The sequence below is a fragment of the Palaemon carinicauda genome, chromosome 26 (assembly GCF_036898095.1).
Source record: "Palaemon carinicauda isolate YSFRI2023 chromosome 26, ASM3689809v2, whole genome shotgun sequence".
NCBI classification, from domain to species: domain Eukaryota; kingdom Metazoa; phylum Arthropoda; class Malacostraca; order Decapoda; family Palaemonidae; genus Palaemon; species Palaemon carinicauda.
Genome location: NC_090750.1, coordinates 27,902,150 through 27,922,126, shown reverse-complemented (window position 1 = coordinate 27,922,126; position 19,977 = coordinate 27,902,150). Strand labels below are relative to the sequence as shown.

At 42.1% G+C, this 19,977-nt stretch overlaps 1 protein-coding gene across 1 annotated transcript; it reads right to left on the bottom strand.

Moving 5' to 3' along the window:
• Positions 1-15,730: 15,730 nt before the first annotated feature.
• Positions 15,731-18,211, bottom strand: LOC137620135 (piggyBac transposable element-derived protein 4-like). Its single transcript, XM_068350397.1, has 2 exons — positions 16,010-18,211; positions 15,731-15,861 (listed from the first exon to the last, which is right to left on the bottom strand). The coding sequence occupies exon 1, from the start codon at positions 17,987-17,989 to the stop codon at positions 16,013-16,015; it is 1,977 nt and encodes a 658-aa protein (XP_068206498.1). The 5' UTR covers positions 17,990-18,211; the 3' UTR covers positions 15,731-15,861; positions 16,010-16,012.
• Between the last annotated feature and the right edge of the window lie 1,766 nt (positions 18,212-19,977).

Sequence of the window (19,977 nt, the reverse complement as noted above, 5' to 3'; positions counted from 1 at the left end):
GGGAGGTAACAGCATTTGCTTGCAGGGGTACACAAGTATATATCTCCTACTATCCCTTTATAGCTTACTATCCTAAGCAATTCTGTTGTAGATGACCTTTGCATGTTGATTATCAGGGAGATAATCCTTTGTATACTCATTTGTTTTTCCTTTCTTTACAGGAGGAACACCAGATACCTTGTGCTGCAGTCCTCTGCAAGGCCAAAAGTAAGTATTTTTACGGTCATAATACTTGCAGGTTTCATGCCCCCCGCAATATTATTTCCGGATCCCTACATCATTGGAACCCACAGGTTTGCAATATATGTCGGACATTAATGTCTGAAGGTTTTGAAAATCCCTAGTCTACGGACACTAGGGATACAGCTCATGAGCCAACTACATCCCCTGACGGCCAGAAAACCTTTGGGATTAAGGGCAAGAAGTGCCCTAAGGTAGAAGAGAAAAATGTCGCTTCGGAATTTCCTCCGCCTATGCCGGCTATAGAGCCATCGATGTCGACCACTTCGTCTTCTACTCCTCTATTGGATAAAATGGTACAATTATGTACTCTACTGAAGAATCAGATAGAGGGCTTTCGTAAACAAAACGAAAAGAAGGAAGAAAAACGCAAGATAGAGCCTCGCAAAGCTTCTCTTGTCGCTTCCCAGGGGTCAGTTAAACGACCTAAGACTCAATACCTACTAACATGCTCCAAAACCAATCCCTGGAGGTTTGCAGAGCAGATGACGATTTTAAATGGCAATCTCTACATCTCAGAGAAAATGGGTGCTGTTCCTTTAGACAGAATTCAATTTTGGCCAAGCTTTGATGCTTTCCCCAAATTGTTGGGTTCAACTGAAGTACGGACCAAATTCAAGGAAAGGAACAGAACCAAACGAGGTCATGATTCTCGAACATGATAAGGCATAGACTATCCTCTCAAGTAGTCTGAAAAAGGCGGGTTATTCGGAGTCGAAGGTATTCTCACTGAATAACAGACACCCTTCCTTTCTTGCTCCTTCTTCACTCTCTTTCCCCTTTACGGGGAAGGCATTTATATCTGTTGCCGAAGCGGTGGAGGCGGGTAAGCCATGTCCCACACTCGGAGAGTGCAAGCCTCTGTCACCAGCATTTTCTGGACAGGAAAAGGATTGGAAAGAAGTCCATTTGACTTTTTCAGTAGGAAAATTAGACGCGGATGTCGCAAGTCGACAATTTAATGTATTTCTCCCTAAATTATCTGAGTTGCTCTTGCATAATGAACAAGAGACAAAGGAGAGACTTGCGACCTCCCTTCCTCTACAAAACTATATAGAGTTGTGTTCAACCTCCGAAAATACCCTAGACTTCCCCATGGTCATAGCAAAAATGCATATGGCTACCTTAGTGAAGGACCTTTACGCCTTCATGAAGGCATGTAGAGAGTTTGTGTTCACTGCTGCAACAGTTAAACGCGAAACGAGAAAGCCAATATCTTCCAATATCTGGGGTAAAGACCTCTTCCCACACGAGGTAATTAAGAAAGTAATTGAGAACGCCACCATGGAGAACATAAGTCTTCTCCAAAAATGGGGCATCATTTCTAAGAGAAAATCTTATATGGTTGTTGGTCCCCAACCTAGAAAGAAGATCGAAAATGCTGGAAATATCCGGGCTGCTCAACAACATCCCACTATTCCAGTGACCACGATGCCACAGGCAGATGGTCAAAAGTCTAAATCTACTGACTATTTGAAGCATAGAAAACGCTTCTGCTAGGAGGAACATTCCTTCAGGATCGCAGGACCTTCGATCCTTCGGTCCATAGCGTATCGAAGATGAGCTCTTGATGGGAAACAGAAAGGTTTCCACCATCATTTCCTTACCTTCTCCTACAATTCAAAATCCTCCTGGAGGAGTATACCTGAGAGCTATAGAGCATACAGGTGGTAAGAAAACTATAGCCCATCGAGTTCCAGGGAAGGCTGTTTTGTGTTCACGAGAAAGACTCAAGAAATCTTTGAGTCATTCTGAACTTGTCGACACTCAACAAGTTCATAGAAAACAGCGAGTTCTGAATGTTAATCCTTCATAACATATGGACCTTGTCCCAAGTAGGGTTGTTTGTAGTCTTGTCAGACCTGAAAGGTGTCCTGCGGAACCTTACAGTCAGCCAACCCCCTTCCTCCTATCTAGAATTCAAGTTACAGTGAACCCTCGTTTATCGCGGTAGATAGGTTCCAGACGCGGGCGCGATAGGTGAAAATCCGCGAAGTAGTGACATCATATTTACCTATTTATTTAACATGTATATTCGGACTTTTAAAACCTTCCCTTGTACGTAGTACTGTTAACAAACTACCCTTTAATGTACAGAACACTTAATGCATGTACTAGAGTACCCTAAACTAAAACAGGCACAAATGTTAAAGGCGATTTTATATCATGCGTTTCCTAAACACCTAAAAAGCACGATAAAAAATGGCAACCAATGTTTTGTTTACGTTTATCTCTGATCATAATGAAGAAACAAACTCATTTAGTGTACTGTACACATATATGTATAGGTTAGTTTTTGCATCGATTATATTGATGTATACAGTATGTTGATTTTGTTATTACCAATGTTTTACTTAATTTTCCTTAGGACTTCCAAATGAAATGTTTTTCTTTATGATGCCGCCTGAAACGACGGCGTCATAAAGTACGCTCAGTAAACAACCACGCTCAGAACAAAGAAGGCATTTAACGCGCATGATGAAAGTAATTAATAATGATATTTACAGTAAAAGCTTTTAGAAAATATGTTATTACAAATATTATTTACCGTATCTATATAAAATCATACAGTACATACTGTACGTAGCAAAGCAGGAAAACAATTTACGAGAGAGAGAGAGAGAGAGAGAGAGAGAGAGAGAGAGAGAGAGAGAGAGAGAGAGAGAGAGAGAGAGAGAGAGAGAGAGAGAGAGATTGTTTTACGTACGTAAATGTAAATTTTAAACAAAAAAAATATGATAGGCTTTTAAAACCTTCCCTTTAACTTAATGCATACAGTACTAAACTATAAAACAGGCACAAATATTAAAATGTTTAAGTAAAAAATGAAGATTGTTACTGTACTCACCACGAAAGAAGTTCAAGAAAAACTTGAATGATGATGGCGATGAATTTGCTGCACAGTAGAAATGATGATGATGAAGCTGATAATGTCTTCTACTGTGCAGCCAATAATAGTATTTTACGTCTCTTCAGACGGAGGTGTCTTTTCCTGGGACACCTCTTCAACTTCTTCCTGAGACACTTCTTCAATTTCTTCTGAGGGAATTGTGATCGGAAGTTGCTGCCGCTGCTTCTTTTTTCGCAAGAGCATCCTGTAGGGAGCCATGTGTTCATCGATCTTGGTGGAGAATTGTACAGAATGAACCATATCCTCGTCCCACTATTGCGACATTTCTTTCACCTCATTCGCAAGCTTGCAGAGCTTGGCAAGCCGTTCTAATGTTAAGACCGTTTCTTCGACATTTTTTTGGATCTCTTCCTGTGTTTCACTGTCTTCACTGCCCGATTTCGTCAGGTCTTCGAGGTCTGCGGCCGCGTAACTTCTACTGTCTTTTAACATAGTATCGAGAAGCGTCACCTTCTCAGCAATCGTCATCATCTTTCGGTGCTGTTTAGGCTCACTACCAGCCTTAGTAGAAGCAGAAGGCTTGGGAGGCATTGTACAGTAGGGTTTAACAGAAACTTCAACAAAAAGTTCAACTTAAAACAGTCACGCACAGCACAGATTAAAGTTCACAATTAACAACGTCAACACAGCGATACAGCGGGAGACAAAGTGACCGCGGAAAGAGATGCTGCGGGTTGGAGAAGCGGTCAAAACACCAATCAGAGGCTAGATTACAAAACTTGAGTTCTGATTCGTCATCTATCAGCGCTTGAACCAATCACAACCCGTCTTACAGTACTATGATGCGTTGGTTACCTACTCATGGAAGATGCCCCGCGCATACTGAACGTACGTAGATTAAGTACAATACCGTAATAATAATAAATAATGATAATAATACTGTACAGTAATAATAATAATAATAATGATAATAATAATAACAATAATAATTTTATTAACAACAACAACAATAATAATAATAATAACATTAATAATAATACAGCTTTACGTACGCTATTTTATACCTCTCTCTCTCTCTCTCTCTCTCTCTCTCTCTCTCTCTCTCTCTCTCTCTCTCTCTCGTTCGCTTATTCGAAATGTGATTTTTGCAACAAAGAATATTATTGGATGCAGTACTACGTACGTATACATACAAAAGATTCATGGAAAAGAAGCATATCCATTACAGTACACACCATTCTAATATGGTATGACTGCATCTGATTTGCGTTTCATGTTCGATTTAATTTTACTACGTACTGTATACAGTACTGAATTATCGTATGATCACATTCTCTTTTCGTGTTTTATTTCTTTCTGTGCTTAATTATATGTCATATGTAATGCAATGAACAATCAGTAAGAGCAGATATTACTAATTACAGTATTAATGGAATTACAGGTAACGAAATATCGTATTTGGGGTCTTCAGATATTGCGGTATTTTCGAAATTTCCGGAAAATCCGCGATATGTATATATATATGGGTTATGGAAAAACCCCACGAAGTGGTGAATCAGCGATTGTCGAACCGCGAAGTAGCGAGGGTTCACTGTACATATAGTAACATTCATCCTAGGAAAGATACGTGTCGGACTCACAGTCCTAAGTATCTTCATAGGATTGGCAAACTTAGTCACGTCAAAGTCAAGCTTAGAAATGGTTCAGGCATTTATATACCTGAACGAGAGGCTGGCGTGGGCAGCACCCGAAGTGGCTGGCCAATGTGTATTCAAGGAAATAACCCGGTTCCCGGGACATCACGGATGCAAGATAAGCTTCTAGAAGTCTCGACTTTCTCCAGCTCAAGGGTTTCAATGGCTGAAAAACCATTGAACCCCACAGTCACATCAACTCTCCTTTCCCTTGGAAATATAAAAGGAGCTCGTGAGGTCTGTCAAGAGACTCAGGTAATCAGTCAGATTTCCAAGACGCCAACAGGGACAAGCGCTAAACTTTTCCCGGTTCGCAATAGTGACAGACCTAGTACAAAGAGCACAGCGGAAAGATGCGTTAAGAGCCTGGAGAAAATACGCATCAAACGCTTGAAGAGTTAAAAAAAGACTGATATCTGTCCCTCTTTAATCGCTTCTCTAACAAAAATTTAAGCACGAAAGTCCCAAGACTAGGCTGGTCCTAGCATGAGTGGGGAAGCCCCCTCCATACAGATCAGACTTCCTAGGACTGATCTGGGACACCGAAGCGATAATAAGATGTCACAATTGAACGTCTCATACAGTCTATGTGAAGTTACCCATCCCTTTCTTAAAGGGATGGCTCCTGCCAGCAGCTCATTTACAACTGATCCACAAGGTGACAGTGTATGCTCTATTTAGGTCCAAGCCGATAGAGTTGGAATGGTCCATGGATGCAGACCTATTCCCTCCTAGTTGGGAATAAGTCCCGGAACTGCAATTTGACCTCTTCGTCACGAGCGTCTTCAAGAAACTACCTCGATATGTAGCCCCATACGAGGATCCTCTAGAAAGGGCTGATAGACGATATGAAGAACTTGAAAATGAGGCTGGTCCTAGCTCTGATCCTAGGTTTATTTCTGAAGGTTCAGAAATTAACTGCCTTCGTTTTATCACAGAGAACCCAAACCGTTCATTTCATGATTTTCTTACTCTAGTGGTTAGAAAAATATTTGGGATCTCAAAAGGCAATATAGAATTCTTAGAAGAATACAAGGCTAAGTCAACTAGAAGACAATAAGAGTCTTCCTGGAAAAAGTGGGTTGCGTTTGTGAAAGCAAGAGGACCGAAAGAAATTTTAATGAACTTCTATCTTTCCTTCTTTGTCCGCCTTTATAGCCAAGGTCTGGCGGCCAATACGATAAATACTTGCAAGTCAGCCTTAACTAGGCCTCTCCTATATGCTTTTCAAGTGAATCTGGCAGATGAAATCTTTAATAAGATTTCAAAAGCATGCACTAGGCCTTGTCCTGCAGTACCACCAAAGCTCATCTCTTGGTCTTTGGACAAGGTCCTACATTATGCCTCATCTGTGAACAATGAAGATTGTTTTCTTAAGGATCTAACCCAAAAGGTTATTCTTTTTTTTTTGCTATAGCCTCTGGAGCGATTTCGCTCGGTGGTATTCCCTGCTGATCTAACTTTTCGATCGTTTTAAAGGATTATAAATATACTTTTTCCATCTTCCTCCGCCTCTGGAAAGTTGAGTATCGGGTCTTTACTATGAGTATAATTTAGCTCCTGTTTCACAATGTAATTAGAGTAATTTATTGTGCTTAAGAGCTAGGCCAGTTACTGGAGGCGCCATGGGCGCCGTCGTTCGTTAGGCATGTGTTATTTAGATAGCAAAACGACTTCCAGTTTAAATAACTTTATTTAATTATTTTAATTATTTAGCTATTTAGGCAATTTTTCTCGTAAAGATTTGATAATGTGCATAATTCTCCTTTCTCTGTCGATCGTATAGTTAGAGTTTTGGTGATTTAGGTAATCGAGATCTCGTCTAGCCTAGGTATTCTAACCTAGGCGTTTTACTATACGTTCAGACATCCCCCGGTTACCTTCATGTATTGTTTTCAATTCAGCAGAGACTGATACCTCTTAGAATTATATGAAACGTTACACGTCTCTTCGGAGATTTAAGGGTAATCTCTTTCCCTCTGAGTGTAGCTTCAGGCTACAACCCTAATAGCCGTGCCTTGAATTTTATTCAGACATGACCAACCTAGGGTTTTTCCTGCCTCTTCCCTTAAACCGCTGGTTGTGGTATACCAGCAGGTTTTGGGATTTAGTCAGAATCTCAGAGTATTTAGTTTTATGTCGGCGAGCTGCGTGGAGGGCGAATGGGTTGTAGAATACCATCATTCCCATGCCGACTAGGCTGCCGGAAATGGAGGATAGCCCTCCCTAGCCGCACTTGAAGTAGTGGTATGATACCATCTTCTACTTGCGACAATAAAACCAATCCTGCGCCGCAGTCCTCTAGGCTGAAGAGTGATCTTCTTTTGCCTAGGATGACGTGGCACTGGAACTCTGTTTCTCCCGTGTTGAGAGGAGGCGGCTATGCCGCCATCCCATTAATTGTGTTGGCAATCTCTAGGATGGAGAACTGAGACTCTCCTCTCACCTAGGATTCTGCCGATACTGAAACAGAGTTTCTTTTAACAGGTGGTGGGACTGACAATTTTGCCAGTTCCTTTCACACTCTATACAGGACGCTGTTCCCTACCCCTCGGTCCCCTTTTGGTGGCCGAGCCATTGTCTTTCTTGGGCCGGCATCTTGCAACCTTACCATTGCCAGAGGTTGCCGGAGACGGCCAGACTCCCTCTCTAGCCCTTACATTGGCTGACGGCAATGCATACTGCCGGCAACCACATCATCTGTAGGCAGCTAAGGTCCCTACCATTATCCGATGACTGTCGGCAGCCAAAATGGCTGCCGACAGCTGGCGGCTGCTGGCAGTTGGCGGCTGCTGGCAGTTGGCGGCTGCCGGTGGCTGGCGGGTGGCAGTGGCTGGCGGCTGCCGATGGCTGGCGGCGGCCGGTGGCTGGCGGCTGCCGGTGGCTGGCGGCTGCCGGTGGCTGGCGGCTGCCGGTGGCTGGCGGCTGCCGGTGGCTGGCGGCTGCCGGTGGCTGGCGGCTGCCGGCGGCCATGATGGCCGAGAGTGGGAAGTCCTTTGCCTTCCCCAAGGTTCCTCAGTTCTCCCTTGGACTGTTATTCAGGAGTTCTGTTGCCGGATTACCGCCGGCCAGACCAGTACAGATAAGTGCTGACTTAGATGGCAGCACGCCGACTGTACTGATACTGCCGGAGGCTAGCCTGCCAGCAGTGTACAGGCAGCACCTTACCGGCAATAGTACTATAGCTGGATGGAAGCTTGAAAGGCACATTCTCCCCTTCCATTGGAACCTTCTATTCGGAAGAAAGGCAGTAAAATGAGACTTTTACATCCTTAATTACTGTATACATACACAGTAAAGGAGTAGCCTTTCCTCCATGCTATCTCTCTCTCTCTCTAGCCAGCATACTAGATATGCCGGCAAGACCTAGTTATGCCGTAACATGCCGGCTGAACTACAGTATATGTTATACAGGTAGCCAGTATATCTACAGTATAGAATATACTGCAGATAGTAAACTACTATATATTTTATACTAGTAGTTATTTCCAATATTTCTTGGATATCCAACACAGGCATTTGCTGAACCCAATCCCATATTGAATGAATAAGATTTCTTCAATATCCTGATTAGAAATTAGTATTCGGATTACCCTACAATATTAAATTACTTCAAGGCAGAAGTGATACACTCCTAACCCTTAAAAGGGTAGAGCCTTTATCCTTGAGTCTCCATTATCAGGAAACTCTATATTTCAATATTGTAAGGAAGGCTACAGCAAATAAGCTGATTGGGATATACAAATATATGTCTTTAATTTCCCTAGTCCAACTGGCTTCATGCTAGATGGACCGTACTGTCATATGCTACTATGCAGGCAGCATAATGACTAGATTACAATACATGATGTACAGTAGCCAGTAAATTGCAGTATAGACTTACTGCAAATAGAAAACTACAGTACCATTATATAGTAGTAATTTCTAACATACCTTAGGTACCCTTGTACGAGCATTCCGCTGGTACCGCTCATATATTGAATTTAAGCAAAAACCGATAAATCGTTTGGAACCGTTGACTGGGGAAGCCTCTCCATGTCCTAAAATAAAACAAAGAAAAAATTTTCATCTTTTCAATTGAGCGTCTGAAAGAATTGATATAAAAATCTACTTCCTACTTCCTACCATCCACATCCTACCTCTTACCTCTTACCTCTTACCTCTTACCATCTACTTCCTACTTCCTACCATCCATATCCTACCTCTTACCTCTTAACTCTTACCTCTTACCTCTACTTCCTACTTCCTACCATCCACATCCTACCTCTTACCTCTTACCTCTTACCTCTTACATCTTACCTCTTACCTCTTACCTTCTACTTCCTACTTCCTACCTCTTACCTCTTACATTTTACCTCCTGCCTTTTCTACACATTTTCTTTTGTACCCTGTCTCTTTTAGTTCTTACCTTTCAACGCTTAATTCACTTGCATACCTCCTACTCCCTACCATCCACACCCTACCTCTTACCTCTTACCTCTTACTATCTACTTCTTACTTCCTACCATCCACATCCTACCTCTTACCTCTTACCTCTTACCTCTTACCTCTTACCTCATACCTCTTACCTTCTGCTTCCTACTTCCTACCTCTTACCTTTTACCTCCTACCTTTTCTACATATTTTCTTTTGTACCCTGCCTCTTTCATTTCTTACCTTTCAATGCTTAATTCACTAGCATACCTCCTACTCCCTACCCGTTACCCGTCACCTCTTACTAACCTTTAGATTTACTTTTACATCTTACCACACGCCTTATTTGTTTACCTAAAAATTTGTTTACCTTTCACCTCCCTTACTATCTACCTCATATATCCTAAATCCATTCCTTGACTGCCTATCTACAACTTATGATAATTATTTACCTATTAGTATTACGTCCTAATCTCTACAATCAACCGCATTCCCCCTCATCATATTATACATCAACATGGACATCTATCAAGTAACTTATCGTTCCTACAAGACGTACCTACATGCTACACGCTACCGTGTGATCTAAATTAGTCTTTAACGCCGAGTCCTGTGCCTGACATGAAAGATAAGTCAATTACCATTACTAACTTCTCTTAAAAATTGGCAATTCCTCGTCATGACTATGGGTAATGTCAAAAGCAAGCGACCGGTGACACCCGGTCAAAATTTTTATTTTTATATCAATTCTTTTAGACGCTCAATTGAGAAGATGAACATTTTTTCTTTGTTTTATTCTAGGACATGGAGAGGAGTCCCCGGTCAAAGGTTCCAAACGATTTATCGGTTTTTCCTTAAATATCACTTTTTTTGGCGCAAGCGTATGTTATCTATTCCTTGGTCAGTAGCCGTGATGTAATTTCATCGTTATTACATTACTGAACTGCCGGCTGCCTCAAATCCCGTACAGTTTCCCACAAATAACACCGAAGAATTCGCAGCAGTATGAACAGAATAGCTTATGAAGCTAGGTGATCTACTAACACCACGGGACCAAACGTACACAATCGAAAGGTCAAGCAGCTTTATATATGTCGATAACCTACTAGAAGTAAAATACCTGAGCAGCTTGTTCGGGCGTCGAAAAGTAAGTCATACATCTTATCAAAAATAGCGTGTTATCTCTCATGTTACCTTACCCCACAAGATAATTGATAATAAGGTAAATTCCAGCATAATGTAGGCAACACCTAGGTTCAGATTTTCAAAATCTTGTGCCGAACGTCTTTCTAACTCCTTAAGAAACAGAGCTAATGAACATTATCGTAAGCAGAAGAAGTCGTTCAATAACAAAGATCACGTGACTTCAGATGTGACATCACGTGATTATCTGATCCATCATAGCAATAATCTAAGACTATGGTTTTAAAATTTGGGGTCGAACGTCTTTGAGCTCATATCATTCAGGGGCCGATATACAAGCGTTCCCGCTAGTATACTATTTTAAACCTATGTCACGTGACCTTACCCCACGTGACCATCTAAATGCGTCTGCAAATAGCCTAGGCCACAATTTAAGTTCAGACCTACAAAACCTGGGGTCAAACGTCTTTCTAGCTGATTCAGAGGCTGAGAAACAAGCATTGCCGTTATAGTACCTTTTGAAAACTCATGTCACGTGAACCTACCCACGTGACCACCTGGTCACATCCTCACATAGCCTAAGCCACCCCTTAAAAGTTTATCTTCAAAACCTGTGGTCGAACATCTTTCTAGCTTATTCAAAAGCTGAGAAATAAGCTCCCCCGTTTTTGCTTTTGAACCGTCCATATCTATATCTACCTATCTATCTATGTCACGTGACCTTACCCCACGTGACCATCTAAATGCGTCCGCAAATAGCCTAGGCCACAATTTAAGTTCAGACCTACAAAACCTGGGGTCAAACGTCTTTCTAGCTGATTCAGAGGCTGAGAAACAAGCATTGTCATTATAGTACCTTTTGAAAACTCATGTCACGTGACCCTACCCCACGTGACCACCTGGTCCCATCCTCACATAGCCTAAGCCACCCCTTATAAGTTTATCTTCAAAACCTGGGGTCGAACATCTTTCTAGCTTATTCAGAAGCTGAGAAATAAGCTCCCCCGATTTTGCTTGTGAACCGTCCATCTCTATATCTACCTATCTATCTATGTCACGTGACCTTACCCCACGTGACCATCTAAATGTGTCCGCAAATAGCCTAGGCCACAATTCAAGTTCAGACCTACAAAACTTGGGGTCAAACGTCTTTTTAGCTGATTCATAGGCTGAGAAACAAACATTGCCGTTATAGTACCTTTTGAAAACTCACGTCACGTGACCCTACCCCACGTGACCACCTGGTCACATCCTCACATGGCCTAACCCATCCCTTATAAGTTTATCTTCAAAACCTGGGGTCGAACATCTTTCTAGCTTATTCAGAAGCTGAGAAATAAGCTCCCAGTTTTTGCTTTTGAACCGTCCATCTCTATATCTACCCATCTATCTATGTCACGTGACCTTACACCACGTGACCATCTAAATGCGTCCGCAAATAGCCTAGGCCACAATTTAAGTTCAGACTTACAAAACCTGGGGTCAAACGTCTTTCTAGCTAATTCAGAGGCTGAGAAACAAGCATTGTCGTTATAGTACCTTTTGAAAACTCATGTCACGTGAACCTACCCACGTGACCACCTGGTCACATCCTCGCATAGCCTAAGCCACCCCTTATAAGTTTATCTTCAAAACGTTGGGTCGAACATCTTTCTAGCTTATTCAGAAGCTGAGAAATAAGCTCCCCCGTTTTTGCTTTTGAGGCGTAAATCTCTATATCTACCTATCTATCTATATATAGAACACTGAATGTTTATGCATAATATGCCATATTCTGGCATATCTTTGACGTGATATCTCTTGACCCTTAAAAGATAGGGACTTGAAACTACAGGATCGCCTAGAAATAATAAGAAAAGGCAAATCCTAAAGTTTCAAGCTTCTACTTTGTCGGGAAAGTACTTTTCTAAAAACCCGTATTTTCGCGTTTTGGTAATGGTATATAACAGCACTGGCCGCATTTTTTGAGAGAGGACGTTGTTTTGTCCCCGGTCGTGCTTGCCCGCGCTGTGATGAATAGTTTTCTTCAATATTCTGATTATGAATCATCATCCTGACCCCACAGTATTAACATTAATTTGGGACAGTGAATTGGTACTTCTCTACCCCTAGGGGTAAGAGCCCTTCTACTGGGAGTTACTCAATAGAGGAACCCCCTTGTAGTTAATATTGAGGGGAGGTAACAGCATTTGCTTGCAGGGGTACACAAGTATGTATCGCCTACTATCCTTTTATAGCTTAAATCCTAAGCTATTCTGTTGTAGATGACATTTGCATGTTGATTATCAGGGAGATAATCCTTTGTATACTCATTTGGTTTTCCTTTCTTTACAGGAGGAACACCAGATACCTTGTGCTGCAGTCCTCTGTAAGGCCAAGAGTAAGTATTTTTACGGTCATAATACTTGCAGGTTTCATGCCCCCTGCAATATTATTTCCGGATCTCTACATCATTGGAATCCACAGGTTTGCAATATATGTCGGACATTAATGTCTGAAGGTTTTGAAAATCCCAAGTCTACGGACACTATGGATACAGCTCAATACAAGTACGCAACTGGGTGAGAGGCTTCCAAAAAATCTCTCCGGGACCCTTCCTACCTACTGATAGGATACGTAAGCTACTATTTCCGAAAGCAAGCAAGGAAATAGTAGTGCCTCATGAGCCAACTACATCCCCTGACGGCCAGAAAACATTTGGGATTGAGGGCAAGAAGTGCCCCAAGTTAGAAGAGAAAAATGTCGCGTCGGAATTTCCTCCGCCTATGCCGGCTAAAGAGCCATCGATGTCGACATCTTCGTCTTCTACTCCTCTATTGGATAAAATGGTACAGTTATGTACCCAACTGAAGAATCAGATAGAGGGCTTTCGTAAACAAAACGAAAAGCAGGAAGAAAAACGCAAGATAGAGCCTCACAAAGCTTCTCTTGTCGCCTCCCAGGGTTCAGTTAAACGACCCATGGATCAATACCTACCAACATGCTCCAAAACCAATCCCTAGAGGTTTGCGGAGCAGATGACAATTTTAAATGGCAATCTCTACATCTCAGAGAAAATGGGTGCTGTTCCTTTGGACAAAATTCAATTTTTGCCAAGCTTTGATGCTTTCCCTAATTGTTGGGTTCGACTGAAGTAGAAATCAAATTCAAGGAAAGGAACAGAACCAAACGAGGTCATGATTCTCGACCATGATAAGGCACAGGCTATCCTCTCAGGTAGTCTGAAAAAGGCGGGTTATTCAGAGTTGAAGGTATTCTCACTGAATAACAGACACCCTTCCTTTCTTGCTCCTTCTTCACTCTCTTTCCCCTTTACGGGGAAGGCATTTATATCTGTTGCCGAAGCGGTGAAGGCGGGTAAGCCATGTCCCACACTCGAAGAGTGCAAGCCTCTGTCACCAGCATTTCCCGGACAGGAAAAGGATTGGAAAGAAGTCTATTTGACTTTTTCAGTAGGAAAATTAGACGCGGATGTCGCAAGTTGACAATTTAATGTATTTCTCCCTGAATTTTATGAGTTGCTCTTGCATAATGAACAAGACTTGCGACCTCCCTTTCTCTAAAAAACTACATAGAGTTGTGTTCAACCTCCGGAAATACCCCAGACATCCTCATGGTCATAGCCAAAATGCATATGGCTACCTTAGTGAAGAACCTTTACGCCTTTATGAAGGCATGTAGAGAGTTTGTGTTCACTGCTGCAACAGTGAAACACGAAACGAAGAAGCCAATATCTTCCAACATCTAGGGTAAAGACCTCTTCCCACATGAGGTAATTAAGTAAGTAATTAAGAACGTCACCATGGAGAACATAAGTCTTCTCCAAAAATGAGGCATCATTTCTAAGAGAAAATCTTCCATGGTTGTTGGTCCCCAACCTAAAAAGAAGATCGAAAATGCTGGAAATATCCGGGCTGCTCAACAACATCCCACTATTCCAGTGACCACGATGCCACAGGCAGATGGTCAAAAGTCTGAATCTACTGACTATTCGAAGCATGAAGATGCTTCTGCTAGGAGGAACATTTCTTCAGGATCGCAGGACCTTCGATCCTTCGATCCATAGCCTATTTAAGATGAGCCTTTGATGGGAAACAGAAAAGTCTCCACCATCATTTCCTTACCTTCTCCTACGATTCAAAATCCTCCCGGAGGAGTATACCTGAGAGCAATAGAGCATACAGGTGGTAAGAAAACTATAGCCCATCGAGTTCCAGGGAAGGCTGTTTTGTGTTCACGAGAAGGACTCAAGAAATCTCTGAGTCATTCTGAACTTGTCGACACTCAACAAGTTCATAGAAAACAACGAGTTCTGAATGTTAATCCTTCCGAACATATGGACCTTGTCCCAAGTAGGGTTGTTTGTAGTCTTGTCAGACCTGAAATATGTCCTGCGGAACCTTACAGTCAGCCAACCCCCTTCCTCCTATCTAGAATTCAAGTTACAGATAGTAACATTCATCCTAGGAAAGATACGTGTCGGACTCACAGTCCTAAGTATCTTCATAGGATTGGCAAACTTAGTCACGTCAAAGTCAAGCTTAGAAATGGTTCAGGCATTTATATACCTGAACGAAAGGCTGGGGTGGGCAGCCCCCGAAGTGGCTGGCCAATGTGTATTCAAGGAAATAACCCGGTTCCCAGGACATCACGGATGCAAGATAAGCTTCTAGAAGTCTCGACTTTCTCCATCTCAAGGGTTTCAATGGCTGAAAAACCATTGAAGCCCAGTCACATCAACTATCCTTTCCCTTGGAAATATATAAGGAGCTCGCGAGGTCTATCAAGAGACTCAGGTAATCAGTCAGATTTCCAAGACGCAAACAGGGACAAGCGCTAAACTTTTCCCGGTTCGCAATAGTTACAGACCTAGTACAAAGAGCACAGCAGAAAGATGCGTTAAGAGCCTGGAGAAATTACGCATCAAACGCTTGAAGAGTTAAAAAAAAAAAAACTGATATCTCTCCCTCTTTTATCGCTTCTCTAACAAAAATTAAAGCACGAAAGTCCCAAGACTCTGCTGGTCCTATCATGAGTGGGGAAGCCCCCTCCATACAGATCAGACTTCCTAGGATTGATCTGGGACACTGAAGCGATAATAAGACGTCACAATTGAACGTCTCATACAGTCTATGTAAAGTTACCCATCCTTTCTTAAAACCCTAGAACGGTAACCCTCCATTTCCGTAACATGAAAGGTAACCCTGGGTGAAATTCACCCAATAATTAAATAATTAAAATAAAATACTTATCCTGAAAATTTTGTTATTTGGAACACATACGAATGAAATATAACTCGTTCTCTCTTATTGAGGCTATTATAAATGAAATCCTCCTGTAAATCATATTTTTATTTTTTTTTCTAAAATACAGAAAAAAATAGACTTTTCTTGGAGTACTTTACTAATTAAATTGACAAAAAAAAATGATTTCCGAATTTTGTTTTTTGTTGGTGTAGAACTCTCTACTGTCATGGGACTACGTACTGGCTGAATCCCATCTCCCAAGCTCGTATACAATCTGTATGGGAGACAGACAAAAAATGGTAAATTTTTCAGTACATACCAAATTAATTTTTTTCTATTCAACACTTGCAGTATGGCAAATTATGCTTCAAATGACTCAAAGTACATCAATGAAACACATACAATACTATATATACACTCACCTGTTAGATACAGTCACCACAGACTGGATACAGATGCCGAGGACACATCGGCTTGACGCACTTGTTGCATCTGTGACGCGTCTTCCTATCGGACTTGACCGGGCACTCACAACAGCGCACCAATGCACCGCTGCTGGCTGAGAAAGATGTACCTGGTGATCCTGCAGCACTGCCTGGTGATGGTACATTGCAGACAGTGGTGATCAAGGACTGCAAGGATCGGGGCAAGGGTAAATCCAGCCGTGACGTGGCCCATGGGGTGATTAGGGCCTTCCCGAGCTGCAGCATGAATTTCTGGCGTGATATGACTTTTCTGTTGCCCCCTCTTTCCATATTCTCCTTGTATAAAATGTAAGAGTTTACATTAGCAGCATTCACCATTCCATAAAAAATACAGAGTGGCCAACGTCTTGTTTTGCGCGAACAGGAATTCACGGAACACATCTGGTCAAACGTATCAACGCCTCCTTTTGTTGAATTGTAGAATTCAATGATCTCCGGTTTTCCTTTAGTGCCAATGTTGGGCTGAGTGTGCTGAGATGACAGGAACAACACTAGTTTCTTTGTTGTCTTGGATGTATCAGACACATATGACACCAGAGTCATTTCCTTTGTGTACAGGAAGGCACTTGATCCACGCTCTCTTGTAGCTTTGTCCGTCATCTCCTTCGGTATCTCCTTCTTGTTGGCGCGCACTGTGCCAACAAGAGTCATGCCACAGTTATTTAGGAGATCTGATACCAGGGGAACAGAGGTAAACCAGTAGTCAGTTGTGACGTTCCTGTGTGTTCCATGGTAAGGCCTCGTTAGCTCTCGGGTAAACTGATGGCCGAGTGTAAGGCCGCCCTTTGGTTGAGTCCCCTGCTTCCCCAAGTATGGGATGCCACCAACCAAGTACTTGGACTTGCTATCATTGATGAGAACGAGCTTGATTCCATACTTGGCCGGCTTGTTGGGAATGTACATACGGAAGGGGCAGCGGCCCCTGAATCCCAGTAGCTGCTCATCAACAGTGAGGTTTTCATGGGGGACATACAGTTTGCCACATCTCTCAATAAAAATGTCCCATATTTCCCTCACAGCAGCAAACGTGTCAACCTCTCGCCGAACCTGTCGCGTTTGTGGGTCGTCAAATCTTAAACACCGAATAAGGAACCTGAACCGAGCCTCGGACATTGCCACACGGTATAGACCACAAACTGTATCCACGCTCCACATTTCACTGGTGGGGATGTGTTCATCGCACTTCTGGGCACTGATGATAAGTACACCCAACAATGCTTTGACTTCTAATGGCACAGTGGGAGCAAAAGTGGCTGATCTTCTTTTATAGTTGGAGGCAAATGTATCAATGGCCTTGTTAGTCCACGTCACAATCACTTGGATGAGATCATCATTGAAAAATAAACTGAAAGCTTCCTCTGGTGACACTGCATTCCTTGCCGCCCCTGGAGTTGGGCCAGGAGTAAAGGCGCTCACGATGTTCCTTGTGGGAGTCCTTACGTTACTTGGGGTCTGCGGCCGACAACTCCACCTAAACTTACTAGGGGTGGCAATCGTTGTAGTCTTGAATGTGACGATGGGCGGAATATCACGCTGGCGCCTTCTTCCCCTATCAGCGGCAGCAGGAGTAGCTGAGGTAGAAGCGATAGGTGTGGGGACGTCGGTAGGAATTGGGGATAGAGAACGGTCAACAGAGGTACGACGGGGGCGTTTGACTGGTGTAGAGGCTACCCTTTTTCCTCTTTTCTTCTTCATGCTCATCATCACGTCATCTTCTTCCTCATCAGAACTCTCATCTCCTGGTTCAGGTAAATATTCTTGGTTTTCATCACTATCATATAACAGGTCACATTCAAGTTCATCAATTTCATCATTATCACTTTCAGAACCACTATCTTCACAAATTTCTGAGAGAGCCCCAGTTGTGTTCATAAGTTCAGACAGTTCTTCATTTGTGTATGCCTTTTTGCTGGCCATGGCTTATTCTTTATAATTCACTCACTTTTATTCACTAAATCTTGCCTGAAAAGAAAAAAAATATTATGCAAGGGTTTACAAAATAATATGTCACATTCAAGTTCATCAATTTCATCATTATCACTTTCACAACCACTTCTATCTGCACAAATTACTGAGAGAGCCCCAGTTGTGTTCATAAGTTCAGACAGTTCTTCATCTGTGTATGCCTTTTTCTTTATAATTCACTCACTTTTATTCACTACATCTTGCCTGAAAAGAAATAAAATATTATGCAAGGGTTTACAAAATAATATGTCACATTCAAGTTCATCAATTTCATCATTATCACTTTCACAACCACTTCTATCTGCACAAATTACTGAGAGAGCCCCAGTTGTGTTCATAAGTTCAGACAGTTCTTCATCTGTGTATGCCTTTTTCTTTATAATTCACTCACTTTTATTCACTAAATCTTGCCTGAAAAGAAAAAAAATATTATGCAAGGGTTTACAAAATAATATGTCACATTCAAGTTCATAAATTTCATCATTATCACTTTCACAACCACTTCTATCTGCACAAATTACTGAGAGAGCCCCAGTTGTGTTCATAAGTTCAGACAGTTCTTCATCTGTGTATGCCTTTTTCTTTATAATTCACTCACTTTTATTCACTAAATCTTGCCTGAAAAGAAAAAAAAATATTAGGCAAGGGTTTACAAAATAATACAATAATAGTAACACTGGGAGAATTCCACCCGTATGTACAACATACGGGCACAGTAACCCTGGGAGAAATTCTCCCGAAATGCGTTCTAGCCAAAAAACCAGCCGAGAGCGCGGGACCACACACCCTTCACTGAGCCACTGGAGTCCCTCCCCCAACCCCTTGGGGGGGGGGGTACTACGTCATTGCCAGATTCAGTTGGGTGAATATCTCCCCAGGTTACCTTAAAGGGATGGCTCCTGCCAGCAGTTCATTTACGACTGATCCACAAGGTGACAGTGTATGCTCTATTTAGGTCCAACCCGATAGAGTTGGAATGGTCCATGGACGCAGACCTATTCCCTCCCAGTTGGGAATAAGTCCCGGAACTGCAATTTGACCTCTCAGTCACGAGCGTCTTCAAGAAACTACCTCGATATTTAGCCCCATACGAGGATCCTCTAGAAGGGGCTAATAGACGATGTGAAGAACTTGAAAATGAGGCTGGTCCTAGCTCTGATCCTAGGTTTATTTCCAAAGGTTCAGTATTTAACTGCCTTCGTTTTATTACAGAGAACCTAAACTGTTCATTTCATGATTTTCTTACTCTAGCGGTTAGAAAAATATTTGCGATCTCAAAAGGCAATATAGAATTCTTAGAAGAATACAAGGCTAAGTCGACTAGAAGAAAATATAAGTCTTCCTGGAAAAACTGGGTTGCGTTTGTGAAAGCAAAAGGACCGAAAGAAATTTTAATGAACTTCTGTCTGTCCTTCTTTGTCTGCCTTCATAGCCAAGGTCTGGCGGCTAATACGATAAATACTTGCAAGTCAGCCTTGACTAGGCCTCTCCTATATGTTTTTCAAGTGAATCTGGCGGATGAAATCTTTAATAAGATTCCGAAGGCATGCACTAGGCTTAGGCCCGCAGTACCATCTCTTGGTCTTTGGACAAGGTCCTACATTATGCCTCATCTGTGAACAATGAAGATTGTTTTCTTAAGGATCTAACCCAAAAGGTTATTTTTCTATTTGCTATAGCCTCTGGGACTAGAGTTATTGAAATAGTGGCCCTATCCAGAGATGAGGGTCACATTCAGTTCACGGAACTGGGAGAACTGAATCTCTTTCCTAATCCATCCTTTCTCACTAAAAACAAGCTACCCACTAACAGATGGGGTCCCTGGAGTATCTGCCCTCTAAAGGAAGATATCTTTCTATGTCTTAAGGTCTATCTTCGTAGAACTTCAGACTTCAGGGGAGGACAGCTCTTTAAAGGAGAAACTTCTTTATTATATTTAT

Excerpts from the sequence above, each read along its gene's own strand:
- LOC137620135 (XM_068350397.1), bottom strand. The coding sequence starts at position 17,989 with ATGGCCAGCAAAAAGGCATACACAAATGAAGAACTGTCTGAACTTATG.